Raw genomic sequence first — 23,533 nt, forward strand, 5'->3', positions numbered from 1 at the left:
AGGTTCTAATGGATTTTACTATTACCACCACCAAGGTGACATTTACACAGTTCGAGTAACTTGAACATTTTTTTATTTTTTGAGAAACAGGCAACACCATCTGAGAAAACTATAGTGATTTTGTGAGACACAGTGGTAGGTAATCAAATTGATAAAAATAAAATAAAATGTTATTGTGGTATTGAGTTACTAGTGCGGGCATCATCTGTGGTTCTTGATTCGTGGATGTTGGTTAGGCTTCGTGAAGAGAGAGAAGAGAGATTGTGAGACACTGACACTTGATATATCCAGGAAAAGAGAAAGGATACTAGGGAGCTGTTCACCAACACAAAACATTTATTCTTCTTCATTTTAGTTTTCATTTTTTCATAATTTTTCTCCGATCTCCAGTAGAAAACTACAAAACACGTTCTCGTTTTTTAACGTTTCAGAATATTTTTCTAACCTAAAAAACTGAAAAATATGTTCATATTAATTGTTTTTTATTAGAGAAAAATAGCAAAATAAAAATAGTGTTCAAACTAAACATGTTTTCTACAATATTCTTTACATTTTGACATACACAGATATTTTTTTATCATTATTTTGAGAGAAATTCTCCATCTAGTTAATTTGAATAAGATACAATAATAAACATAACAATATAATATTTTTACTGTTATAATGTATTAATAATAAAGTTTACGATTTTTTAAGATACAATTTTTTTTAATGATTATTATAATCAGTTCACAATAATTGATTTGCAATGGCTTCCATAACAAAACTCATTTGTTGTTTTTCTCATATTCACATAAAAGCTTTCTTGCACCACACTAATATAGTCATCGTTAGAAACTCCAATCATTCTCTGCCATATTCTGTAAATAATCGATCAATTGTATCTTTCATTTAAATAAAATTATGTAATGTGCAACAAATATTTAAATTAATTTTTATCATTGTGGTAGATAACCTGATTCGGATTGAATTGATTTTAAATTTAGTCAAGGTCAAAATTTAAAATTTTAATTTAATTAAATTTTTAGATTTAAATTAGACCGAACCTAATCGTGAATAACTCTACCACACCATTACATATAAATAAATTAACTTTAAATGGTAAAACTCAACTGGTTATGTCTTGAGTTTGCTCCTTAGAGGTTATTAGTTCGAGTCTCACAAACTTTAAGGTCACTGGAGGTTTACATGATCGTTAACTTCAGAACCCGTGAGATTAGTCAAGGTGCACGCAAATTAACACAGACACCCACATTAAAAAAAAAAAAAAAAAACTCCCTCGGTTTTACTTATATTATATTTTCAGTTCTACGAGAGACCATGCATGTGCTGGTCACGTTATAAATAGATACCCGTACTGACTATAATTGATTGTGCAATATCTCTGTTTTAGCCACGGATAAAGATCTTGTTCTTATCCACCATGAATACTCTCTTTTCTTCCAAAATTTTGTTTCCTTGCTTCCTTTTCTTCTTCGTTTCACTTGATTGCATCTCATGCACTGATAAAATGCTTTACCAGGACGGCCTTGAAAACTACTTCCAACTCGCTCTCCCTGCAGTCGTTGGACCAGAAAGCATTGCCTTTGATTGCAATGGCAAAGGACCATATGTTAGTGTCTCGGATGGCAGGATCCTGAAATGGCAAGGAGCCAAGCTTGGTTGGATAGAATTTTCTGTCTCTTCACCTCAAAGGCAAGACCTCAAGCCCTTAACATATATATATATATATATATATATATATATATATATGCATCTGCAGTTCATTTTGTTCTCCATCTTCCTTTTTATATATACTACTTAAGTACTTCATATGTAGGAAATCATCTGATAGTCTGAGTGATTTCATCACATAATAAATCCTCGAAGACATGCATCAAAATGAGAAACAGAGCTAGCAGATATATACTCAAATTCATTACCAAAACTAGGGCTCAACTTAGCCTCTGACGCGTGTTTCATTATGAGTCAGATAATTTTTTTAGTAAAAAATAAAAAATAAATATGTAATTTTTTTAATTTTATTTTTTTAAAAAAAATTAATTATAAATCAAACACTTATGAGAACTATTTGTGTCAATAAATTAATGCAAAAAAAAATATTAACACGTCTATTCAACTCGTCTAGCTGTTAGTCGAATAATTTTTTTTCCAACATAAAAGAATTAATGTATAGATGTTATTAATGTGTTTTTTTAAATCAAGTAAAAAACATAACCATGAATCTCAAAATCAACGCTTACATATAATAAAATAAAATAAAGATCATATGTATTAATAAAAATATATAAGATTTCAAATTAATTTTTAACATAACCAAAAAATAGAACAATATTGCAATTGCTTTAGTGAAACATCATTTTCTTAGTCTGCGTAGAATAAATTTCAAAAAACAAAAGGTGTAAAGAAAAATCATTGAAAAACAAATGAACAAAAATAATGGTATAAATAGGCAAAGGGTAAAGAATCCAAAAAAAATAAGTGTAAAGAAAAAAAAAAGAAAAAACTAAAAAAACATTAAAATCATGAATTTAGCATGTGAGTTATAATTTTTTTATATAAAAAAATATTAGGTATGCACACTACTCCAATGTGTTTTTTTATATGAAAAAATAAAAGTATCATTTGAAAAGTCTATGCAATCATCTAACTAAATTTTTTGATAACCATTTATGGAAATAAAAGAAGTTATTAACAATAACCACTAAAGAAATTGTAAAGATGAGATATTTACTGGATTATATTTACTAAATTATTTTATTTAAATAAATAAAAGATAAATCCAACCTAAAGAACCCATGACTTAAACGGTAAATACAAACAAAAATGATTGAATAAACCTACACTATAAAAAATATTATGAAAGATTGAACATATCATAAAAATATAAGGAATGGAAACCTACTGATATGATGAAAACATATAAAAAAAGATAAAAAAAAAACTCGAGTGAATCTGACAGCCAATCCGGATGAACAAATCAAACACATGACCTAATACATGAAATTAAAATTACCCCATAAATAGCAAAGCAAAAACAATATCGGAAAAAAAATATTTTTAAAAAAATATCAAAGTCAACTCGAACTAATCTTTCAGATCTATTAATTGGGTCATGAGACCATGATGACCCCATTAAAGGCAAACCTAAAAAAAACAAAGAAGCAAAATTCTTAACTAAATAAATATTAAGGGATGAAATTAAGAAAAACAAGTCAATAAAAAAACAATGCAAAACAAAACAAATATCAATTAAAATAAGTAGGACTAAATTCTACATAAAAACCAACTGAAATTAAATATTACGGGAAAATTTAAATGAAATTAAATGTTTAGGGATAAAATTGAAAAAATAAATCAATTAAGAAAATAATTAAAAAATAACAACTAAAAGAATTGGCACCAAACTTGACATAAAAATTCAATGAAAAGAAATGCTCAATGATTAAATTGAAGAAAAAAATAAATAAATAAATAATTGAAAAAAAAATGGATAGTACTGCCCTCGAACAAATCAAGAATGATAAATTTGCCGCGTATAAAAATCATACTTTTAAAAATTAAACGGTAAAAAAATAATTTCATTGGAGCTCTAAATACACTTAACTGTGGATAAGCTATTCAGTATCTTACTTAATTGTTGACTAAATTGGCGATTTTTGTAGGGGGGGCTATAAATGTTCCTGTAAGTAAGTAAAGCATTATATATTTAATTTTAGGCTGGTCGTAAGGAAAGCAAGAAAAAAAGGAGCTTTTCTAGTGATTAATTTTTACTCTATTTTTTTAGATAACTTGTTTGTATTTTTCAAAAAAAAAATGATCATGTATTTCTACTTCTAAAAATTGGATAGAAAACTTATTTTTGCTTATAAGTGTAGCAGCGTCAGAACTTGTCTCCTTTACTTGTAAGAGTAGCAAGATCAGACAGAACCTTTATGTGACTATTAAAGTGTTCAAGAGTCGCAATTATGCAACATTCAATTCATGTCTTGGTAGTAATTGATTGATAGTCAAAACTTATACAGACCTTGCAGTACTCCTGCAAGTTGCAGCACTCCTGCAAGTTGCAGCTAATGGTGATAACTGATTGTCGGTTTTTAACTTGATTCCAATAGAGATAGACACATGTGTGATGGCTCAACAAACACCAAACTGGAACCGGTGTGTGGAAGACCACTAGGCCTCAAATTCAACTCTGCAACTTGTGATCTCTACATTGCAGACGCGTACTATGGACTCTTAGTAGTAGGACCGGAAGGTGGAGTGGCTACACAACTTGCTGCTTCAGCTGAAGGAGTTCCCTTCAGATTCATGAATGCTTTGGATGTTGATTCCAGAACAGGAGTGGTTTATTTCACTGACAGTAGCATTTATTTCCAAAGAAGGTACTACTGTTTCCAGCCTTTTCTATTCTTTCTTCTATAGCTAGCTAATTTTTTCAGCAACTTAACTGTTTTTGGTATGGTACCCTACCCAGAAATTACTATTTTAGTTCTTTGATCATGCAGGGAGTATTTACTGGCAATCATAAGCGCTGATAAAACTGGAAGGTTAATGAAATATGATCCAAATAGCAAAAAAGTGACAGTGCTGCTCAAAGGCTTAGCATTTCCAAATGGAGTGGCTATAAGCAAGGACAATTCGTTTATTCTAGTTGCCGAATCATTTACAATGCGAATCTTAAAGTTTTACCTTGTGGGTTCTGAAATACATGGACAGGAAACTTTTATTCAACTGGGAAGATTCCCTGATAACATTAAGAGGACAGCTAATGGAGAATTTTGGGTTGCGCTAAATACTGGAAGAGGAAAGATTCGAAGATTGGATTCTACAAAACTACAACAAGAAACTTCTATTGACTGGTTTGTGGATGATCCTGTAGCAGTTAGACTGACTTCAGGTGGTAAAGTGGTTAATGTATTGGATGGAAATGGTGGCAATGCTCTCGATTCTGTGAGCGAAGTTGAAGAATATAGTGGCCTTTTGTGGCTAGGATCTTCCATGAAGCCTTATGTTGGTTACATCAAGAACAAAAAATAACTTGAGTGTTACAAAAAAAATATACTTTGTGCTGCCAAAAATTTCCTCGTAGCAGCTATCTATTTGCAGCATTGTTGTAAGAAAATCTCAAATACGAAGTCAATTCCTGTATGGCATTTATAATAAACAGTTGTGTGCTGTGGAAAATATCAAGATAATCAAGGAGCTGCTCCTTATCTTTTCCTTCGTTAATTTCTCTTCTTCTTCCTGTACCAGCATTAAATTACTACTGCCAAACGAGATCTACTACAAAACCGACAATTTTCTGAATTTATGCAGTCAGTGGTGTCACAGGACATGGGATGTCGCATTCCTTAATTACTGTAAGAATTGAGTGCACCTGTCTCATGTACTTGAATTTATGGGTGCATTGAAGCACAGAATATGAAATTGCAGGTCCCTGTCTCTGCTGTAAATTATGATCATGATCTCTTCATCTTTTTGAATTTTACATAAATACAATTTAATCTATTTACCTACCAATTCAACGAAGTCTAACCCCCAAGCTGGATATCAAAACCGAATACATAAATAACAATTGGGAAACAATGCATGAAGTGGTGGGCTCGAAGAAAAACCGCCAAACAATACGAGGATGCTGTCCCAGCTACTTTATGGAAAAGCTATGTGCCCCCCAGGTGCAGAACATCTCCTATTCATTTCGGTTAGTTTGTTGTTAGTAGAGATTATCAACTATCAAGTGCTCCGATGACTTTCTCTAATGAAAAAGGTTTGAGTCGTGGCAGTTTTCTTTGTATACCGGCGCTACGCTACGAGAATCTAATTTTTTTAAAAATGTAAAAGACTTTAAGGTCTTAGGAAATTTTTTACCGTTGTTATCAAACTTATAATACAGTTGTTTTGAATTTCTTTTATAAAGATAATTTTTTTATTAATGTATTTTTTATTTATTTTAACTAATATAATAATTTTAACTGAAATCATTTTTTTTTATTTAAAAATATATATTTTATAATTGTTAAGATAAGTCAGTAGAAAATATCAAAATAACATCTTCAAATTTTGTGTGATTGAAAGCTAAAAAATATTATAAACATTATAAAATTATATTCAAAATCTATTTAAGCATTTTAATAATAAAAAATCAATTTTAATCAAATTTTTATGAATAATTTATTATCTGTATTATTATTTTCATATCATGTACATAATAATTGAAAAAAATATTAATAATTCAAATAATAAGCTTATAATAATATTTAAAAACCATGTCAAAAATAAAAAGGGAATGAATTTAATAAAAAAAAATTGGAGTAGAAATACAGAGAAAGAAGGAAAAAATAAGAAAAAAAACTTTAGTAATGAGTTAGGACACCAAACTCATTGTAATAGGCCAGACTCTCATGCTTGACTTTTATTTAATTTTATTAAAAAAATAGATGAATGTTGTGTGTCACATTTTATAAAATATGTGTGTCTTCCAACGCTAAAACTTGTGAACTCTAACATGACACTTACACTAATTAACTGAGTTACGACTCAAATTTGCTCTAAAACAATTAAAAATATATATATTAAAATGTTTTATTTTTATATAAATAGCAAAGAATCATGAAAAAACCTAGTTATTTTAGTTGTCTAAATAATATAAAAATGAAAAACTATTCGATTGTGTAGTCTAATATTTATATAACTTTTTATGCAACACAAAAGGAGAAAGAAAGAAAACACGAGTTATCATACCTAGGCCTACACCATTAGGCTAATAATATATTTGATGTTATGATGTATAATATTTTTTTATTTAAAAATATATTAAAATATATATTTATTTATTTTTTCTAATAACAATATATTAAAACTATTAAAAATACTAAAAAAATAATAATTTATTATTAAAAAAAACATTTTAAAAAAACATCTAAAAACAAAAGTAAACTCACCCTGATATTTATAGGCTCCATTCCTTAATTGCTTTCGTGATTTCATGAGCTTGATTTCAAATTATCATGGAAACTAGCAACAAAATGAACAGTTTATCGATACAGATAGTCAACGTAGACAATTTACAATCTTACCTGCAAAATATAATGAAAATGAATTAGGTTTTTACAAACCCTAAATTTTACAGCTAAACTGTAAAAAGATTTTTTATTTGATAAATTACGAATATCAAAATGTCTTGCATAAATAGCGCACATGAGTTTTTAAACAAGAAACTAAACCTAACTATCTAATAAATCCTTAATTAAATAAAATTCTCAAACCTAAGTGAATCAATAAACAACTGTAAAAATAAAATGTATATATATATATTGCAAACCCTAAAATTAGGGCAGTGAGAGAGAGAGAATATTGTCTCAATGGACTCATTATAATGTTTTTTTTTTAACAAACATTTAAGTCTCCAGTGATTATTATATTAACAACCACATGGTTCGAACTTGAAACCACAGTGGGAACAAACCTCTTAGCCCCAAACTATTACTACTTGATCACCTACTAAATGGTTAACTCATTACAATTTTTATTTTTACTGGTGCTAAGTAGACTAATGAAAACTCGCTTCATATTTTTATTAATAAGTGACTCCGTGATGCTTTTATGAAATGATTTGATTTTTGTTTTAAAAAAATTAAATTAATATTTTTAAAATATTTTCTAATAATTTTTATGTGTTTGAGTAAAAAATGAATAAAAACTATTTTAATATATTTTTAAATAAAAATTATTTTAAAAGGCACCTTTTAAAAAAAAAAGATCCGTGAGGTCAGCGTCCACTATCCAAAACGAAGGCCAGCAGTTTGCCTGGCAGCAGAGCATCAAAGGCCTGTTGGTAATGTGGGTTGTCAATTCAGTCTAAAAGATATAGGCTAGCAGGCCCATAAAGGCCAGTGCTGATAGATGATGATGATGATAATTTTTTTGTGTCTTTCATATAATTTTAATTTACCATGAAGAATATAAACATAGATTAAACGTGTAGTTGAAAATATTTTTTATATCAAATTAATATATTTTTTGTGATTTTTAATATTTTTATATAAAAATATCCAAAACCCTGACAAAAGATAATTTGAGAAACACTTTGCAAACAATGTTTGAAGTCTCGAATGGTATCCAACCCTGTTCTTGCTTGTAAATTAGATTTAGTCTGACGTGGGTAGCGGGTTTTGGACGATATTCGGGACGCGAAGGGAACCAGGCTTATAAAAATTGCAGACGGAGGCGGGTGAATTTTCCAGCCGCAACGCACCCGATCAAATGACCTTGATAATGAAAACCAGATACAAACCTGCAACTCGCCACCGATATCTGCAAATACTAGAATTAGAAATTGGTAGAAAAACAGAAACTTCCAAGATGAGTCAACTTTTAATGCCCCCCAGAGCAATATCGTAGCATATTTTTCACTTTTCAAGATCAACAATCCAACCAGAAGAATATAGGCAATTTCAGCAAAGACCTCTTCTGGGTTTACTGGATATTTGTTATTACTATTATTACCAAGATGTCCCGGAACTGAATTCGGTCAAACAATTGGTGAAATAAATAAATAAAAAGTCTCATGGGCAAAAGGGTGGACAGAAATTCAAAGATTTGGTCAAGATCTTATCTTAATTCACAAGAAAGAAGAAAAACAAAACCACAGTCACTGTCTAAGGGTATATAATATTACGGTAGTAATTTTTTTAAAAAAAAAAATATTTGAAAATATATTAAAAAATATTTTTTAAAAAAATATTTTTAAAATTTGCATATTAAAACCATTTAAAAATATTTAAAAATTTAATTTAAAATTTTTAATAATGAACAAGTTAAATCTCAAAACATTTAAATATTTAATTACTATCATGAAATATCCCAAGTGCTTGCAGTCAAGTGGAGAAGCTTCGGAGGATGCAATCGCGCAATACATTGGGCCCGAAGTTATTGAAAATGTCACGTCGAAAGCCGAAGATTTGGGCTCTTCTCTCTTTTCTTGTACAAGTTGATAAACGAGATAAAATTTCCTTAACATTGTTGTTAAAATGATGAGTTAAATTATAAAATTAATATATTTAATATATAAAATTAGATTAAAATTCAAAAATTAATAAAATCAGATTTAATTTGTATAAAATCAGTAAACTCGGTCCGATTTTGCAAGTTTACTAAATTTATAATATAAACTAAATCAAGTCTAAATTTGACCTTAAAATGTTTGCTAACCAATTTTGCGAGATTGAGTATATCTTTTAAACAGTATACTGGATAAAGCTAAAATTTTATAGGAAAATACTAGACACATGAGAATATATTGTGGTACAATTTTAGATCAAATGGAATTTGGGAACATGATATTTCAGAGGGTCAAATATGTCAAATTAGACCTTTGTGTACTTTTTGGACATATCTGGAGCTACTAGTTAAATTCTGTTCCAATTCAAGTTGGGTTGGAAACTAGACATTTGAAACTTACCAACTATATACTATAGGCCCAGTAATTCATACAGATGAGAGAGAACAACATGTTTGAAATCAGGACTCAAATCTGCTAAAAACATGCAAAAATTAGAGATTCAGGTTATAGGGAGAAATTTTAACATTAAGATTTTTATTTTTATTTTATTTATTTATTTATTTTCAAATAATTATTTTTAATTTGAATTTTTTCTAGCACATTAGACATTGTTTAGGGGTTTGTTTCATTATTGAATTCATGATAATTAATTACTAGGTTAAGTGTAGTAGCTTACAGCCCAAAAGGAGCCCACTAGGACTTATTGTGGTAGGAACAACCAAGTTGTCACCAAAATTATGTATATTTTCTACTATTTAGTGACTCTCTTGTATTGAAATTTTTTATCATGAGACTTTTTATTTTTTAAAGTCATTAATTTATTGATTCATATTATTTATTTTTTTCATTTTATTTATATTATTTATTGATTATAATATTGTTAATGTATTTTATCAAATTTTAATATAATTTAATTTTTTAATTGAAATTGTTAATATATAATTAAAAAATATATTTATAATTTTACATTTTGAGTTTATATTTTATTTTTTATAACTGTTTTTGATAACTCGAAAAAGGCTACTAGAGGACGAAGTAAACAAACGGTCGAAGTAGCGCTTCAAACTTTAGAAAAGGAGTGGCCCACCAGAATCGTGATCAATTAATTTTCTTCCAAAGTTACCGACATTTATTGGGACTTGGAAGGTTCTTTCTTTGGAATCAATAGAGTGCAGAAGAACCCAACCAGTTTTCTATGGGAGGTCGAAACTATATCTTTTTAAATAGGCGATATTACTTTTTATAAAAAATAATATGATATTAATTTTTATATAAAATAATATGATATTAATTTTAATTAGAATTACGATTGATGAATTTTTTTTTAATATTTTTAATATATTTATATCAAATTTTTTTAAAAAACAATATTTTAATATATTATTTCGAGAAAATAATATTTCTAGATAAATTTTGTCAAATTTGTCAAATTATATATTTGTATACTGTTTTGGACGTATCTGAAACTACTAGTTGAATTCTGCTTCAATTCAAGTTGAGTTGGAAACTAGACATATGAAACTTGTCAACTATATATAAACGAGAGAGAACGACATGTTTAAAATGATAATTCAAATCTGCCAAAAACATGCAAAAATTAGAGATTTGGGCTACATGAAGGAATTTTAACATTAAGATTTTTATTATTTTATTTATTTATCTTATAATAATTATTTTTAATTTGAATTTTTTCTAGCGTATTAGACATTATTTAGGGGTTTGTTTCATTATTGAATTTATGATAATTAATTACTAGTTTAGGCTTAGTAGCTTGCAACCCAAAAGGGGTCCACTAGAACTTATTGTGTTGGAAACAACTAAGTTGTCACCAGATTTATGTGTATTTCTTACCATTTAGTGACCCCCTGTATTAAAAAATTTTGTTTTGAAACTTTTTATTTTTAAAAATTGATTTAGGCCATGTTTGTTTTCTGGAATTCACTTTCCGGGAAATCACTTTCCAAACTTTCCTGTGTTTGTTTACCATTATGAAAGTTGGTCAACGGAAAACACTTTCCGGTCAACGGAAAACATTTTCCAGTCAAAGAAAAATTTGGTTTGGTTTCCAGGAAAATATTTTCCCTTTTGACTGTGTTTGTTTTCCAGAAAGTGGTTTCCGGGAAACCATTTTTGAAACTTTCCTGTGTTTGTTTGCCGTTAGAAAAGTTGGTCAACGGAAAACACTTTCCAGTCAAAGGAAAATTTGGCTTGGTTTTCAGGAAAGTGTTTTCCTGGAAAATTTGGGCGGAAAACACTTTCCGGAAGTTGTGAAAAATTTAGAAATGTTATTATTTGCTGATCATATCAAATTTGATCCTCAAAATTTTGATTGCTATATATAATTTGTTTTGAATATTTATTTTTCAATTCCATCTCTTAAAATTTAATTTTTATATTAATTTTGGTCCTTGTTTTTATAATTGCTATTTGCTTTTTTCTTATCATTTTTTTATTGAAATTTTTTATCTATCAAATTTGGTCCCTATTTTTTTTATTACTTATTTTATTTGAAATAATTTATGAAATGTTAATTATTATTATTTTAATTTATTCACCTTTCATATTTTTTAATTTTTTAGATTTGATCTCTATTATTTTGATTATTATTTATTTTATTTGAGATAATTTATGAAATTATATTTTTTTTCAATTTCATTCTCATTCAACTTTTTAATTTGTAAGATTTGTTTCTCATTATTTTAATAAACTTGAGAAAAATAAAACATTAATAAGTTATTTTCCAGCTCATTTTCCATGACATAACCAAACACTGGAAACTGTTTTCCAACTTATTTTTCATTACACTACCAAACATCGAAAAATACTTTCCCGGAATTCACTTTCCCCGGAATTCACTTTCTAAAAGGAAACTACTTTCCAACAAACAAACAGGGCCTTATATTGTTTATCTCTCTCAATTATTAATTATAATATTGTTAATGTTTTTTTTATCAAATTTTAATATAATTTAATTTTTTAATTAAATTTATTAACATATAATTAAAAAAATTATTTATAATTTTACAATTTGAGTTTATATTTTATTTTTTATAACTGTTTTTGATAACTCGAAAAAGGCTACTAGAGAACGAAGTAAACAAACGGTCGAAGTAGCGCTTCGAACTTTAGAGGAGTGGCCCACCAGAATCGTGATCAATTAATTTTCTTCCAAAGTTACCGACATTTATTGGGACTTGGAAGGTTCTTTCTTTAGAATCAAATATCAATGGAGTGCAGAAGAACTCAACCAGTTTTCTCTGGGAGGTCGAAACTATCGTGTTTGGTATTGCGATAGCTATTGTGGTTGTGAATTAAAAAAAATTGTTTTATAAAAAGTACTTTTAGTTGGGGTTGGTTTAAAAAAATAGGTGTTTGGTTAAAACTGTAGTTGAAATTGAGGTTGAAGAAAAAGTAGTTTAATGTGTTTGGTTAAAAAAATACTTTTCAAATTGAGGTTATAAAATAATTAAAAATATATATTAATATTAATGATTTTTAATTTAAATATTATAAATTTAACTACTGTTATTACATCATGAAATAAATAATATTGATATCAAATATTTTTTATTATTCCATTAAGCTATGTGTAATGTCATCACATACGAAATCTATCCAACAATGACTATATTTTTCATGGTTTCTTAAGTGTGCAACAACAAAAACTGATTTTTTTGTTACGTCATCAAGCGATCTCCTTCTAATTTTTTGAATAGAACACAATAAAAATAAAAATAAAAACTGAATTTTTTTTAACTGGACCGGACTCGGCAAGAACATAATTGGAATTGCGATCAAATTTCACAAATGCTACGTCATCATGCGATATCCTTCTAATTTATGTAGTGTTATTAAATAATATTAAATACTAGTTTTTCGAGTAAAACATAATTTTTTTTAAAAAAATCAACAATTTCATTACGTACAAAATTCATTCGGCAATAACTACAGTTACCATGATTTATCCTGCGTGCAATAAAATTAGGTAAAATATTATCATGAATAAAATTGAGATTACAGTACGAGTAAATTTAATTCACCTTAAACTAATTTTTTAAAAAAACAAAAAAAATATTGTTCACGTGAACAATGCGAGTGCAATTAATTAACTGTACTAGTTTTTCAAAAAAAAAAAACTTTGAGTGCTGGTTAAAAAAAAAAAAACTGTTCACTTAGTGAACAGTGCGCAGTGGAGCATGGCTCCACTGTTCACTAAACATGCTCCACTATTGAAGTTCCTTTCCCACCACGAGAAGCAGCAAAATGCTGCTTCTCAAAACCTGCGGTCCAATCTCTAATTTTAGTGGGTTCTACCAGCAAGATGCATTTTATTTTCCTTAACCAAATGCTGTCATGTGTGGCTGCGGGTGAACTTCACTCGCAGCCACATTCCCAAACGGCCACTATATCTTTTTAAATAGGTGATTTTACTTTTTATATAAAATAATATGATATTAATTGTAATTAGAATTACGATTGATGAGAAAAATTTTTTAAATTTTTTAAAATTGTTTTAATATATTTATATCAAAAATATTTTTTAAAAAACAATATTTTAATATATTATATTTTATATAAAAACACTTAAAAAAAACTAAAAATCCTCGTTAAAAAACAATGACAGGAAAAAAAAAAAAACGATGAATCATCTCCCCTACACGGGCGAAGTAGCTTAACATATACATATACAGTCTCTGCTCTCCCTCTCCCTCGCTACTTTTTTTAGGGCGGGAGATAAATCCATTGCCTTCTAAAATCTGCAGTCTCTTTCCCAAAATTCACCGCTCCAGGAAATAAAATCTCACCATCTCCCCACTACCAACGGTACCAAATCTTTAATTTTATCTTATTTTCACGTTAAACAATTTCTGTTATTGTGTCTGTCAATTATAACAAAAAAAAATCATTTCAATTTCAATTTAAATATCAGATCCATTTCTCCTTCTCAGCAGTCAATTTATCCAGGTTGGCATGTAAACTCTCTCGTTTCGATCCGATTGATTGATTATGTTTTCTTTTTGAGCAGCTAGGCAAAAAAAGAAGAAAACAAATGGGATATATAGGGTCACATGGAATAGCAGCACTGCACAAATACAAATACAGTGGAGTAGATCACTCTTGTGTTGCTAAATATGTTTTGCAACCGTTTTGGGCTCGCTTTGTTAACCTCTTCCCTCTTTGGATGCCGTAAGTTCCTTCATTTATGCGACATAGATATGTATTCTTCTTGTACTTTATTTAAAATTAGAATATTCACTATATTCACCTTTTCTTTTTGGGTGTGAAAATGGATTTAATTTACTTATGGATCTGCTGCAGGCCGAATATGGTATGATAAAGTGGACTTTACTCTTTGATTAGTGATGCTAAATTATTGGGCTGTGCTTATTTTGTTTCTTTTCCTGATTTGTTCATGTTTTTTGTTTTTTTTTTTGTTTTTAAAGATTACGCTTATGGGATTTATGTTCTTAGTGACTTCGGCATTTCTCGGTTATGTAAGTTGGGATTTCGTAAAAATGTCAGTTATGGAGATGTTTTTTCTTTCTTTCCTAGTTTGGGGTTTGTGTTTGTGTTTTAGATTTATTCACCTCGCTTGGATACGCCTCCGCCGAGATGGGTTCATTTTGCGCACGGATTGCTTCTATTTTTATATCAGGTTGATTCTAGTTCTCTCAGGCATTGTAGTTAATATGCTTTTCTTAATGTGCGTGACATGGCTTTTCCTGACTTGGTTTTAATTTCCCAGACTTTTGATGCTGTTGATGGAAAACAAGCTCGGCGGACAAACTCGTCCAGTCCACTGGGGGAGCTTTTTGACCATGGTGATTTATGTTGTTACATAAACTGTCTTTGTTCCCCAACTATTTTATATTGGTGACTGTTTCTTAATGTGCTTTTTTTCCCCAACTTATTGCAGGATGTGATGCGCTTGCTTGTGCGGTGTGTATTTTTCCATCTCTAGTCTTTTTACCTCAACAGATTCAGTTTCAATATCTGTTTCTTGTTGTTTTTCAGTTCGAAAGCATGGCTTTTGGTAGCACTGCCATGTGTGGAAGAGATACTTTCTGGTTTTGGCTTATTTCAGCAGTTCCATTTTATTGTGCAACATGGGAAAAGTAAGTGATACAAATTTGCTGTTATTTGTTTTCTATGGATTTGAATGATGTAATATGACTTCATAAGTTCTATTTAGATTTCTCTTTATTTTGCTCGGACCTTCTGACATCTTCTTTTCTTGACTGGGGTCCTTTGTTTGATTATTTTCCTCATGTTCTCACTCTTGTAAATTTTGTATGTTATTGACAATTTGGATTTTTGCTTCCTTGTGTCCAGCTTTTTCACCAATACTCTTATTCTTCCAGCAATTAATGGACCTACAGAGGGTCTGATGCTAATATGCATGGCTCATTTTCTTACAGCTGTAGTCGGTAAGCTCTTCAAACCTGCAATACCCTTGATTATTTTGCACAGTTTTTTAATATAGCATATCATGATAATTTTTTCTGCGTCCATTTTGTTTCTCTCTATTGTCTCTTTTTCTTCCAATTCAAGTTCTTTCCTTTTAAGGTGCCGGGTGGTGGGCTCAACAGTTTGCGATGTCTTTCCCATTCTTGAGTTGGTTGCCATTTGTAAGTGGTAAGAGTCTACAATTTTGCAAAATGCTTGGCAATGAATGCATCATTCCGGTTTTTTTCTACCTTTTCCCTTGCTAGAGATATTTAATGACTTTCCCAGGATTTTATTTCACCTCACATGTCATCTACTGAAATGAGATTTGTTGGGTATTTTTAGCAGAAAATTTTGTGCATAATGTCAGATTATGCGCGCAAACCTTAATCGTGATTGTTTGACATTTTTCTTGATTGATAATGCAATTCAGATCAAGGACTTGCTCAATATATGTTTAGTCTCTTATACATTTTCGTGTCCATCACTTGTTTTTTTATTTGTGTTCTTTGATTCTTTCTGATGTATTAGCATTCACTATTTTCATGGAGTAATTTGCTGTCGTCTTCTTTCTCATTTGTGTTTTTTTCCCCGTAAGACGTGTTTTCTTAAGTGATGTTTGAGTTTCCAGATTTTGCTTTTTAATTGGTGGGATTTCACTATGGTTTTTTTTTTTTAAGAAAACCTGACTCAGAGGTCGCCTTGAGGCAAGGCTCAAGTCACAGGTAGGGCAAGTCGACATGGGTTAACTATTTTTTTTTTTGAATAAAAAACGATGTTGTTCTGATTTTTTTTTAAACAATCAACGGGTTTTACCAAGTCGAACAGGTCGCACCTATTTTTTGATGAACTTGGACCGGTCCAGGCTCCAGGTCGACCTACTTAGCTAGTCCAAGTTATATAACAGTGCTAGAATGTAGATTCTATTTGGTTTGTCATCATCTCAATCCTGGTGGCAGAAACACTAGTTAAAATAGGCAATGATACCATACATGTTAAATGAAAGGACTTGGCTAGGCCCTAGAACAACGGCTGACACACAACTTTGTCATTTCCTTCATGCTTTCCTTTTGCATCTGTATTTTGTTTTCTCCTTGCCCCTTTGTACTTTATTTCATAGTTTTCTTTTTCATGTGTAACTGAAGTTTTCTTTTGCTCTTTATTTTTTAATTTTTAATTTTTTGACTGCAGAAATCCCTACTTACAGAGTTGTGCAGTTTTTAATGACAGCTTTTGCTGTTATACCTACAGTGGGATTCAAGTAAGCAATTATATATATATATATATATATATATATATATATCTAAAATGGCTGAAAAAATAGTTCTCTTGCGTGTGTAACACATAATTTACATCTAATGTTCCTAGTTATGATCTTTTCCTTTCTTGTTCAATTGCATTTATTTAAACTTTTTATGGTTACCTGTTCAATTATGAAGAAAGAGTAACCGAAGTTATAACTTGCACATGCTGAGAAAATGACATCATCATTATATTTTTTGCTGGAAGGGGTGGTGGAGGTCTAGGGGTTTCAGCTGTTGCAGATGTGTTTGAATTTTCCTTTATGGGGTCATTTGTGCCATTGGTTAGCATGAATTGCCTGTTATAGATTGTACTGTTGGTGTCTTTAGAGTTCACATGTAGGCCATGATGTAGCTGTTTGGTGAAGGTTATCTTGGATCTACATTACATAATGTTATATATTTGTGCAATGTGACCTTTTTTCTACAGTGTGTCTAATGTCTACAAGGTTGTTCAAGCAAGAAAAGGCAGCATGTTGCTGGCTTTAGCAATGGTAATTCTGTCACCATTTTCACTTTCCTTTCTTAATTATGTGAAAGCTTTGTGAATGTCTTATTATTCCTTATTGCTATCAGCTTTACCCTTTTGTTGTGCTCGTTGGCGGAGTCCTATTGTGGTATGCCTCGACATGTTATATTTTTTCAATGTGGTTCTTGACACACATTGGGTTTAAGATGAGGATCTTGGCCTTCATATGGACCTTGCTTCTTCTGCAGGGATTATCTGTCTCCATCTGATCTAATGTCAAACTATCCTCATTTGGTCATATTGGGAACTGGACTTGCATTTGGGTTTCTTGTGGTAAGTCACGTGACTACCTTTTGACAATTATCTGTCTCCATTCAGTTCTCTAAATTGCTGTTCTGTTTCCTTTTCAAATTGAAATCCACTAGTTTAGTCATGCTAAGGGATGGTTGATTGAGGTGGACAGTGGAGTAGAAACCTGTGCAGTCTGGTGTTCTGCCTGAAAGTTTGCCAGTTGCGAGAATTTGTATTAAAATGGTGGAGCTGGTTCCAAATAGATTGACTATGATATTGTCAGGGATCTATTACACTTTATAGGGTTTTTTTTAACCATATGACCATTATGGATTTGCGAATTTGGAACTGTGTCTTAACACACTCAAATTACGTGGGCACTGTTGCAAAATGCAGTCACACATGGTTTTTGAATACAGTGCAAATTAGGTTCATCACAACCATGCAGTTGTGCCTCCCCATCATAGCTTTTATATGCTCTTTTGAAGTGGATTTAGCACATATTATTAGGGATCTAATAAAGTCTGAAATTTTCTAGGAATGCAGATTAAAGTTTCGCACATGGCGGTGCTTCAAACAGTCAACTTTTAAATTCTAGCTATATGATTGCATATGTTTCTGTTACAGATGAGTTAGGCATTTGAAGCAGAATAAAAAAAACTAAAAAAAAAGGAATGGAAAATGAAATCAGTGTGCAGATCCCAAAAGGAATGCACATTCACATGTTATTCGGTGTTGTATCTCAACATAAAATTAGATCCATTCATGTCAACAGTTAGCATATGTTCTCATGACAGCTCCTTACTACTTTTGTCTGGAATTGGATCACAAAACCAAATGCAAACAAAAGTTTTGTATGTTCTTGATGATGTGTTTACAGTGGGTGTTGGGGAACTGGGATCTAATGGTATTCATTTGTGCATGCTCCTGTTTTTAAATATTTTCTAAATTATACAAGTGCTGCAAAGTGCAAACGTTTGACTTGTATTGTACCATTTCTGAGAGGAAATTTCATTTGACAGGGAAGGATGATTTTGTCTCACTTGTGTGATGAACCGAAGGGATTGAAAACCAACATGTGTATGGTATGGTTTGTTCAGTTCTCAACTATTAAACATCTGTGGTCTTAAAGTTTGTCCTTATGCTTTAATAGAAAATTTTGAGATTCTGGTGTATATCACCAGCATTGCAGGAATATTTAGATCTCTCAAGTCTAATGTATATTAACTTTTTGGATAATTCACTGAAATATCCAACAAATGTTCTGCCCTATCTTGAGCTGTTTCACTGGCACTTATGAGACACAACAATTGCTCGTTTATTAGAGTTAATATGTTCTGAGCAATAAAATAATGCAGACTTGTTCTCCATGAAGTATTCATATCAATGTTCTGAAGGAATACTTGTGGGAGGACTATTGGGTGTTCTTACCTCTAGTATCAAACTGGTTATTGTTGAATTTCCTTTCCCACCGAAGTTTCCATTTCTGCTGTTTTTCAGTTCTCAACATCATTCCTGGGAAATTTATTTTATATGTAAACTTAATTAACAAACGAGTGCTGCACAAGTAAGTTACAAGTATTTTTTCCTGCAGTCTCTGTTATATCTACCATTTGCCATCGCAAATGCACTCGCAGCCAGACTGAATGATGGGTAAGTGGTCACTGGTCATGTTGTTTTAGTCTCTGATGTTAAACAATAGGCATCTATTTGATCTATTTTTGACTGTCGTGTTAACTTTACGAAAACCTTTTATTGCAGAGTTGCTTTAGTTGATGAGTTCTGGGTTCTTCTTGGTTACTGTGTATTCACAAGTAAGCGCCTGTTACGTTGGTTTTGTTTATAGTGGTGATATGTCTTTAATTGCTTGTTTTACACTAGAAACCGTTCTGCACAAGTTAATCAATGTTTTGTTTTCTGATTTTGCATTTTTAAGTTTTGAGTTGGTGCAATAATTCATATTGCTCTTACCATGTGCTGCTACAGTTTTGTTTTATACCTTACAATTCTTTTTCTGAACTCAGTGGGACTCTATTTACACTTAGCCACATCTGTCATCCATGAAATTACAACAGCTCTGGGAATATGCTGCTTCAGGTGAGAATCTGCTTGTACCTAGGAGTGTTCATGGTTCGGTTGGGTCCAGTTTGTGAGGAAAATTCAGATAAAAAAGTTGTAAAGGTTTCAGCATAATCCAACTGGGATTGAAAGCTCATTAGACCTAACTGAACCAAAAATGATTTTATTTTTTGAATTCAAATCTGAGCAACACCAATGACTACTATTAAAAAACCAAGCCAAATTAAATTATGTGAACTAAGTGGGGTTAAAAAATGTTCTAGCAAAGATGTTTTGCACAATCGGGCTACGGACATCTGGTTAGTTTTTTGCAATTATTGAACAAGATGCATTTGGTCAAAACCTGTCTGGTTCAAGGTTTAGTTATTATTATGGCTGATCTTGGTATTTGATTCTCTGAAGTCTGCTGAGTGTGCTTGAGTACACGTGGATCAATCTGATTTTCATCTGCTTGTGGCATTCATGGTGCTCTTTAATAGAAGTGTATGCTTTTCGCAGTTGGGATATTTGGTTACTTTTACAACCAAGTTGTTTCTCAAATGTGCTTATTAGCTATGATATAGCTGCATACAACATCTTGGTTTTTAATTGCTTCTGTTCTTAATTTACAGGATAACTAGGAAGAAGGCATGAAAACGATAGTTCTGATTTTGGTATGTCCTTCCGAACCTATGTTCTAATTGTTGTTAACTGTATTCAAATTTTTGGAGTATGCTATATGGTTTGATTACAGTTCCATCTTGTATCCGAGGTTTTTGTGATTTCATATGCTTCATTATGAATTTTTTCAGCTGGCAATTCTGGAGCAACGGGGCAAACTATCTGTCATGTTACTTTTACCCCCCTCTGTTACAGACTATTCAACTAGTGTGATAATAGAGTAGGTGAACTGAGGAATTCACACTTTTTAAGCATCGTTATATATTGAAATTTATAGTGGATGCCAGAGTTTTCTATGCTGTGTTCAATGGGGGTGGGTGCTATTATGTCTATTTCTGGATGAGTTGAGTTCAGTTCAGGGAGAGTCATTTAGCTGTTGAATCCTGTGCCTGGTAACGCTACCTGCACGGTTGAGCCCTGGCTGTTTCATCCAGGGCATTTCATAGGTTTCCTCATGTCAGTGATGTCGGAGTTCTGGTTTCATTTCAGAGGTGGGTCTTTTAAAAAGGATTAAAATGATGGTCTCTAGTCACAGAAAATTGATAACCAACCAACCATAGTAGTGTGATATGCTACTGTCTTGATTATATTCTCACTTGATGCCACATGATATGTTTCTATTAAACTGTTTGTTGAATCTAATGAGTAAAACTTACGACCGTGGATTTTCTTTCGATCTAATGGCTAGGATGACTTAATTTCTTTCTTTGCTTTTTCATTTTTATCCACATTAATCATCATCTCTCCGTAGTAACATTTCTCCTCGGCAATAGAAGAGCTTCTATAGGTCCTATTCCCCCCCTCTTATTTATACTTATGCCCACCCTCAATTTTCAAAATCATTTTGTTTGGTAATCAAGGAAATCTAAGTTGTGTTTGTTTTTGGGTCGAAAAAGTGTTTAAAATTTTTAAAATTTTTATTTTGCTTTAAAATATTATTTTTTAATAATTTTAGGTTATTTTGATATGCTAATATTAAAAATAAATTTTTAAAAATAAAAAAAAATATTATTTAAATATATTTTTAAATAAAAAATATTTTAAAAAACAATCCCTATCATAATCTCCAATATCATCAAAGTCATCAGGTTACATTATATTAACAGAGTTTGGCTCTTTAATATATCAAAATAAAATAATTTAAAAATAATAATAAATTATTGTTTTTTTAAATGGGTTTTTTTGGTGGCAAAAACAAACAAGGGTTAACCATAAAATGTATCCGAACTCATCTTTATTTTGACATGTCATGATATGGTTTCATGTAACCTTGAAGATAGGACAAAACAAAGATGATTTTGAAAGTGAAGGGCTGACATTAACAAAAATAAAAATGAAGAGGGTTAACTGGTACAAAATAACACATGGATTCAAAATAGCTTTCAACCATTTCACTTCCCTTTTTATTTGTCACTTTACCTGAATTATTTCCAAAAACATTTTTAACACTAACATGTTATCGTCAATCCCTTTATATTCTAATTTCCAATATCATATCAGCTTCCTTTTTGTTCCCTGAATTATCATCATGATGGTAAAGAAATCTTAACCTTTCCCTAGTCCTGGAATTATAACTTTACATGGGATTTCAGATCAAGTGTAAATAGGAAACGTTGTGTGTGTTGGAAATAATTTAGGGAAGCTGATATATAATATAACAGCTGCAAATGATGTGACCGAAAATCCTATTGGTACGAACTCGTGAAGGTGAAATTTTGTTAATACCATCTAGCGGAGCAGGACGGGTTGATTATATGACATTGCAGCAGGCTGTTATGTACAAACCAAAACATTCTTGACTGTCGAAGTTCATCGTATGCGAGAATTGACATCCCATTTCCATAAAATTAATTAATTTGTTGTGAGCTATTCTGAAAGTGTGATATCTCTGGTCTTAAAGAACTGCACAGATTAGACTTGTGAAGTGATAATTTCGCTTTTTTTTTTCCTTTTTGGTTGCGTGGTGTACAGTTACATGAGAATTTGGGTTTCAAGAAACATAGATCAACCAGAATTGTCTTTGGATTAGTAAAGAAATTAGGTTATAGTAGTAGCTAGGTTACTATGTGAAAGCCACTTCAACTCTAACAGGAAAAAAAAAAAAATGGGAGGAGAGTAGCAGAGGGTGGAAACATGAACAGCATTAAGCTAATAATGACATATCCCTGGTGAAATCATCCTTTTCGATTTCCTATCAAGACTTCCAGGCAAGTCGGTCCTGCAATTCGAGTGCATTTGCAGGTAAGTAGGAACGAGGTCTTATGGTTTCTTGTGTATTTGATGTCGTTATGGTTTCTTGCTTTCGTGGATAGGAGCCTCTCAGAAAGGAATACGAGGTCTTTAAGTTTTGTCAAATTCATGCTGGTCAACAGGTGTTGGGGGATTACCGTGAGATTTTCACTCCAGGAACCAACTCTTGGAGAAGGATGGATGCTTCTTTGCCTGTTGACATCACTTCGACCAACGCCCGTGTGATTTTTATGGAAAATCTACATGTGTTAGCGGAGCACTGCATTGGTCATTCACGTTCGATCTGGAGGATGAAAACTTTCGGTCCATCCAGGTTCCCGATGGAATTTCCACCGAGGATGGCTCCGTTCACATTTTTCGATATTTGTCGGGTTAGAATGCAATAACGTTCAAAAAATTGATTCAAGTAAATAGTTACTTGGCTCTGATAGATTATAAAGATCTTCTCATACATAATGAAATGAAACTATGGATATTGAAGGACTGCCAAAATCAGATATGATCGAAGAGATTACTTACCTTTGATGACAATTGGATACGATTACAAAGGCCATTTCCTGTTCGTTCTATTCATACTGGTGAAATTCTGTTGGTACCATTGTTGGAACTGAGTGAAACTTCTTGGGACCTTTATTACGATATGAAAAAGAAAACTTTCAGGGGAGTTGAGGTTAATGAATTGCCAAGATTCAAGCCCGCAGGTCCTTGTAATGACAGATTTATTTCTGGTTATTCTGAGAGCCTTGGCATCTTTCAAGGAATTTAGTTTAAAAAAAATAGAGGCTATTGCACTAGATTTAAAATTTCCACTAGTGAGTTCAGATGCAATATATCTTATTTATTTGCCTCACTACAGCATTTCTTTCGGATAGTGGAATTTTTTATTTCAATAAAAATGTGATCAGATCCATTGCCTTTCTTTTTTATGCTGTAGCTCTCTACGACATATGAATTGATGGGGATATATCAGAT

General features: G+C 31.1%; 2 protein-coding genes across 3 annotated transcripts; both read left to right on the forward strand.

Annotated features, from left to right (window-relative positions):
- Positions 1-1,360: 1,360 nt before the first annotated feature.
- LOC127904862 (protein STRICTOSIDINE SYNTHASE-LIKE 10-like) lies at positions 1,361-5,232 on the forward strand. Its single transcript, XM_052449876.1, has 3 exons — positions 1,361-1,695; positions 4,116-4,385; positions 4,509-5,232. The coding sequence occupies exons 1-3, from the start codon at positions 1,424-1,426 to the stop codon at positions 5,038-5,040; spliced, it is 1,074 nt and encodes a 357-aa protein (XP_052305836.1). The 5' UTR covers positions 1,361-1,423; the 3' UTR covers positions 5,041-5,232.
- An 8,467-nt stretch (positions 5,233-13,699) lies between these two features.
- Positions 13,700-20,607, forward strand: LOC7485925 (choline/ethanolaminephosphotransferase 1). Of its 2 annotated transcripts, XM_002312316.4 has the most exons (20): positions 13,700-13,888; positions 14,091-14,251; positions 14,384-14,393; positions 14,509-14,559; positions 14,643-14,720; positions 14,811-14,886; positions 14,982-15,004; positions 15,080-15,180; positions 15,398-15,492; positions 15,632-15,700; positions 16,703-16,772; positions 17,243-17,306; positions 17,389-17,429; positions 17,530-17,614; positions 18,595-18,657; positions 19,167-19,225; positions 19,334-19,386; positions 19,597-19,669; positions 20,263-20,304; positions 20,443-20,607. In XM_002312316.4, the coding sequence occupies exons 2-19, from the start codon at positions 14,115-14,117 to the stop codon at positions 20,282-20,284; spliced, it is 1,170 nt and encodes a 389-aa protein (XP_002312352.2). In that variant the 5' UTR covers positions 13,700-13,888; positions 14,091-14,114; the 3' UTR covers positions 20,285-20,304; positions 20,443-20,607. The 2 variants fall into 2 exon arrangements, with proteins under 2 accessions (XP_002312352.2, XP_024463591.1); XM_024607823.2 differs by lacking the exons at positions 13,700-13,888; positions 14,384-14,393 and having other exon boundaries at positions 14,104-14,251.
- The last annotated feature ends 2,926 nt before the right edge of the window (positions 20,608-23,533 follow it).

The sequence above is a fragment of the Populus trichocarpa genome, unplaced genomic scaffold (genome assembly GCF_000002775.5).
Source record: "Populus trichocarpa isolate Nisqually-1 unplaced genomic scaffold, P.trichocarpa_v4.1 scaffold_509, whole genome shotgun sequence".
In the NCBI taxonomy this organism is placed as follows: Eukaryota; Viridiplantae; Streptophyta; class Magnoliopsida; order Malpighiales; family Salicaceae; genus Populus; species Populus trichocarpa.